At 33.9% G+C, this 5,655-nt stretch overlaps 1 protein-coding gene across 1 annotated transcript in view; it reads left to right on the top strand.

Moving 5' to 3' along the window:
* The first annotated feature begins 6 nt into the window (after positions 1-6).
* HAUS6 (HAUS augmin like complex subunit 6) overlaps positions 7-5,655 on the top strand; it is a 21,491-nt gene continuing 15,842 nt past the window's right edge. The window contains exons 1-4 of the mRNA XM_023728636.1: positions 7-1,171; positions 2,618-2,811; positions 3,448-3,574; positions 4,238-4,340. Coding sequence (XP_023584404.1) covers positions 965-1,171; positions 2,618-2,811; positions 3,448-3,574; positions 4,238-4,340 — 631 coding nt within the window. The 5' untranslated portion in view covers positions 7-964. The remainder of the gene's footprint in view (positions 1,172-2,617; positions 2,812-3,447; positions 3,575-4,237; positions 4,341-5,655) is intronic.

Raw genomic sequence — 5,655 nt, 5'->3', positions numbered from 1 at the left:
AGACACTGAGTTGGGTATGATCATCATATTTATCTACCTCCTTCCTACTTTTATAAATTCTATTGAAGCATAACATGCCGACAAAAAAGTGCACATATTATAAGTGTATATCTTGACAAATTTTCACTAAGTAAACACACGCGTGTAACCAGCATCCAGGTTAAGAAACAACCTTACCAGGACCCTAGACACCCCCTCAGTCCCCTTTTCACTCACGACCTGTTTATCCTGAGTGTAAACAGTATCCTGACTTCTTAGAGCAAAGATTAGTTTTGCCTGTTTTTGAACTTTATATAAATAGAAATCTACAGAATATGCTCTTTTGTATCGGCTTCTTTCACTGAACATTATGTTTGTGATATTTGTGTTGTTGTGTGTAGTTGTGATATGCCGTTCTCATTGCTGTATAATAATGTTCTATTGTATGAATATAGCACAGTTTACCCATTTTACTCTAGGTGAATCTTTGGGTTGTTTCCAGTTTTTAACTATTAAAAAAATAGTTCTGTGAGTATTCTTGTACCTGAGTTTTAGTGAACATATGTTAGTATATACCTAAGATTCTTTGCTTCTTAAGAAGCAGGCTTTTACATATTTTAACTTTTCTTAAACTTGAATGACTCTTAAAATTGATGTGTAATGTTATTTCCCTCCCCACCCCAAAATCTTTTATTAGTTTTCCCTTAAAAATCTCCATTAGATAATGGCACATCAGAATACAGGAAATGCTAATTGCATCTTGGTGGTATAAGATTGATCAGATTTGCTTTGAAAATCATAGTGAGCTAGATTCTTCTAAGAAATGCTTTGGTTTTAAAGCCCTTTTGTAAGTAATATCAGTGCCTTTAGACTGTTAAAATACAGATATTTGATTTTTTTCATCAGAAATTATTCCAGTAATACATTTGTACCTAGGAATGAACATAAATTTGTGTTTTACATTTCTTAAGTGTATGTTCAGACTATGTATAATGTTTCCTCTCTGTCTCTGTTTTCAAAGGTTCGGTCGTTGTGGGCTTCAGTGAATGAAACACTCATGTTTTTGGAAAAAGAGAGAGAAGTTGTTAGTTCAGTCCTTAGCCTTGTTAACCAGTACTCTTTAGATGGAACTAATGTTGCTATTAATATTCCAAGGCTCTTACTTGACAAAATTGAAAAACAAATGGGTCAGGTAAGCATTTGATAGTAAGAAAATGTCTGAGCAGTAGTTGTGATGGCAGATGTTTTGGTGTGTATATTTTCACCACAATTAAAAAAAAAAAAGCTTCTGAGAAAACTTCTGTCTCGTTATTATTTTACATGTTATATGCTATTGTTCTTTTAGTGTTTTTTACAACTTTCAAAACTTGCTGTGAGTATGTCTATTATAACTGTCATAAAGAGAGGTACTCTTAAGGGTATCCATGTACTTTTATTAATTGTGGCTTGTCTGGTGCTGCATCATACAGTGTGGGGAGTGGGAGCTGACTTAGTAGGAAGATGATACTCGTTTTTTTATAAATTTTCAGTGAGGGCACCAGTGATCTCCTAATTGCCAAATGTTGTTTTTAAAATACTTCATCCTCTTGGTTTCTCTTCTGGATGTTAAATATTCCTTTTAAAGTCTTCTCTTGCTTTAGCTTTTGTGACTTCAGTGTCTACTCTCCTGTGGTTTTTCAGACTGCTGCTCTCAGTTTTTCCACTGGTTCCTTTTTCTAACTTTTAAATGAAAGTGTTCTCCTTGGTTCCTTTAATGCCCCCTTTTCTTTCCCACAGTACAGATTCCCCTCACTTTATTACCCAATTCCATGGCTTCCACAGCCTCCTATAAATTGGTATTTCCAGTCTTTCTTCTTTAACCTAAACTCTATCTGCTTATTTCCAGTTGCTTATAGGACATTTCCATCTGGATAGCCCACATTTTATTTTTTTTAGTAAACACAAGTTTATTAAGCATCTACAATATGCAGGGTATTGATATAGTATAGGGAATACAAAAATAAAATATTGTTTCTGACCCTGAAGCGCTTTCAGTTTACTGGGTAACATGACAGGCACATCAGATTTAAAAATCAGAATCTGCAAATTCAGATTTCTTCAGGGGCTAGGCAGGTAATATATATAAGTGAGCATGCTCATTTTAGCATAACAATAGGGAGAAAGTAAGAAGCGGTGAGGTGTTTGGAGAATTAGAGAGTAATTTCTATGTGAAATATGTGGCTTTTTAAATGTTGGCCATGGATTTCGCATGTTTTTAAAACACTGGACCTGTCCAGGCCAAATAAACATGTCCGAGTTTGGATGCAGCTTTTAGGGGCCTTCAGTTGCAACTTTTCTTAAAAAGTGAATTCGTGATCTTTCTGCAAACCTGCCCTTTCTCCTCAGTCTTTATTCTGCTTTCTGTCTATTTGAATTAAAAACTTGGCATGTCATGTTCTTTCACAGTAGTTTTTTTCATTGGAACAAAATTGTTTACTGTAGTTTTATTTTTTGATGGGGAAAGGTGTTTTTTTTTTTCTTAATTCTTCTTTAAGGTAAAGTTTTTATATAATACTAAAAAACAAATATATTACATAGCAGTTTATTATCTTCAGAACCAATAGTTCACCACTTTTTTTTTTCCTCTCTGAATCCTTAGTTACACATAGGAAATGTTTATGAGGCTGGAAAATTGAACCTCTTAACAGTTATTCAGTTATTAAATGAAGTTTTGAAAATAATGAAATATGAACATTGTCAGGCTGACCAAGCAAGACTGACAATTGACCTTCACTACCTTGAAAAAGAGACCAGATTTCAGAGAGAAAGATTATCAGATCTGAAGCAAATGAGGTACACTAGAAAGATGTTCTGTTATTTTACTGTGGGAGGATTGGGTGGTTTTGATAATTTCTCAGCAAAACTCATATATAATTACAACTCTTTGGCTTTTGCAAACAAGTGCGAAAATTTTATTAGTAGTCAAAAACATTATCTGATCAACTCCCAAGAGAGACACAGGAAATAGAAAGGAAAATTAATGTAGTTTTCTCTTTATCTGGAAAATTTTTTTTTGCCGAGTGATATCTCTATGATATAATTTTAATTTTTACTTTGTGAGGTCTACCTAATAAAACTGGGCCTCTGAAGTTTTTTGTCTGAGCAGAAAGATTGGGAGGTATGGGATGCTATCAGGAATGAACAGAGGGTGGTAGTAGAGTTCTGACAGTTTAGAACCAGGAAAAACAATTGTGTTATAAAGATAAATGGAGTAATAGATGTATTATTGCTTTCTGGCCTTAAAAAAGAAAAAAGGTACTTTAGGCTCTGAATATTCATTTGTGAGAGTTTAGGCAATTTAAAGTTGTTTAAACTTTGGATTTATATTTCCTTCCTCTTCCCTACAACCATCATTGCTTTCTTAAATTTTATTCAGTACCTTTTTGTGTATTCATAATTTGAATAAAGTTTTTTTTAATGCTATCATAGGTATAAAATAAAAGAAGATCTTATAACTATAAGACGTTCTATTGTTGAGAAACAAGGAGAATGGTATAAGAAGTGGAAAGAATTTCTTGGTCTGTCTCCGTTCAGTCTAATTAAAGGTTGTACTCCAGTAAGTAATATTGACTTCATTTTTGCAAAGTGGTTTAAGGCCCAAACCAAAACCCACTGTGGTCGAGTTGAAGCCTACTCAGAGCAACCCTGTAGGACAGAGTTGAACTGCCCCATAGGGTTTCCAAGGCTATAAATCTTTATGGAAGCAGACTGCCTTGTCTTTCTCCCTAGGAGTGGCTAGTAGGTTCAAACCACCAACCTTTCGGTTAGCAGCCAAGCACTTTAAGCACTGTGCCACCAGGGCTCCTTTAATATAAAGCAGTCTCTTGATTTATCATGTCACAAATGACCTGGAAATGCTATGTGTATGCATGTTTGTCATCTTTGCATTTGAGTCTAAAATTCAAATGTTTTGATTTCTGTAATTTTTCTAAATATGTATTAAAATAGTCATTAAACTGCTGTTGTGACTTGCAGTTAATACTTTTAGATTCAGAGGATTGTCTTAACAAGAAAACCAAACATCCCTCCTGACGTGAGTTAGTTGGAGGTCGGAGTAATCTCCTGCTTCCTAAAAAATAGTTGTAGGATAGTTCAATATGTTTGGTAATACTATTTTTGTTAGGGAAAAAAAATCATCCACTCATAGATTAATTTAGCAGTGTTATTGTGGTAATGAATAAAATGTGTATACTTCAAATTGTGAATTCTGTGTTTTAAGGCTGTGGATCTTTTACCACCCATGTCTCCCCTTTCATTTGATCCTGCTTCAGAAGAAGTATATGCAAGGAGTATTCTTTTTAAGTACCCGGCTTCACTTCCAGGTTGGTTATCTTTTTCTCTTTCAAATCTCCCTCCAGTCAGTATTTCTCTCTGTGATAATAGTTCCTTTGCATTTGCTTTCGCTTTATTTTCCAATGTTTTTATTGTGGTAAAATGCACATAACATAAAATTCATCATTTCAAGCATTGCAAAGTGTATAACTCGGGCATTTAGTAAATTTACAATGTATGCAACCAACTACACTTCTGTCTAGTTTGAGAATATTTCCAGCACTTCAAAGTAAATCCCCATACTCATTAAGCAGTGACTCCCCATTTCCCTCTCCTGCACTTGGCAACCACTTGTCTTTTTTCTGTCTCTATGGATTGGCCTGTTCTGGATAGTTCATATAAATGGGATAATACAACATGTTGCCTTTTGGGTCTCGCTTCTTTCACTTAGTTACGTTTTTAAGGTTCATCCATGTTTTAACATGTATCAGCCCCCAATGTTTTTTTTTTTAAACAGCTTTATTGAGATATAATTCACGTACCATACAGTTCATTTAAAGTGTACTATTCAGTAGTTTTTAATATATTCACTGATATGTACAACCATCACCACAATTAATTTTAGAATATTTTCATTGCCTCAAAAAGAAACCCTATACCTTTTAGCTATCACCTCCCTAGTCCCCCCACCTTCTACCCTTAAGCAACCACTAACCTACTTTCTATCTCTATAGATTTCTGGATTTTTATATCAATGGATATAATATATGGACCTTTGTGACTGGCTTCTTTCTTTCACTTAGTATGTTTTTAAGGTTCATCAAAGTTATAGCTTGTATTAGTACTTTATTCCTTTTTATGGTCATATACTATCCACTGTATGGATATACTGCATCTTGTTTATTCATTGGTTCATTGATGGACATTTGGATTGTTTCCAATTTTTGGCTATTATGAATAATGCTGCTATAAACATTCATGTACACCTTTGTGTGTGGAAGCCCCCTTTTTTTTACATAATAGAATAGTAATTGCCTGAATGTTTATCACCTGTTTCAACAAATACCATGTTGTGATATTTATATATGTATGTATTTTTTCTAAACAAAGTAAATTCTAGACATTGCGTCACTTCTCTCTAAACATTTCAGCATGCATTCCCCTAAAAATGAGGATCTTTATATAAATACCATATTATTATTACACCTAAAAAAATTAACAAGAATTCTATAATCATCTCATGTCCATTTCATACTCTTATTTCCTCATCTACCATACCATTACCACCTGAACAATTAATATCTCTCTAATATCATCAATTATAATTACCTTTCAAGGTTGAAGCTGCCTTTGCAGTGTCCTGGC

The sequence above is a fragment of the Trichechus manatus genome, unplaced genomic scaffold (assembly GCF_000243295.1).
Source record: "Trichechus manatus latirostris isolate Lorelei unplaced genomic scaffold, TriManLat1.0 scaffold00025, whole genome shotgun sequence".
NCBI lineage: Eukaryota > Metazoa > Chordata > Mammalia > Sirenia > Trichechidae > Trichechus > Trichechus manatus.
This window is presented reverse-complemented; position numbering and strand designations above follow the sequence as displayed.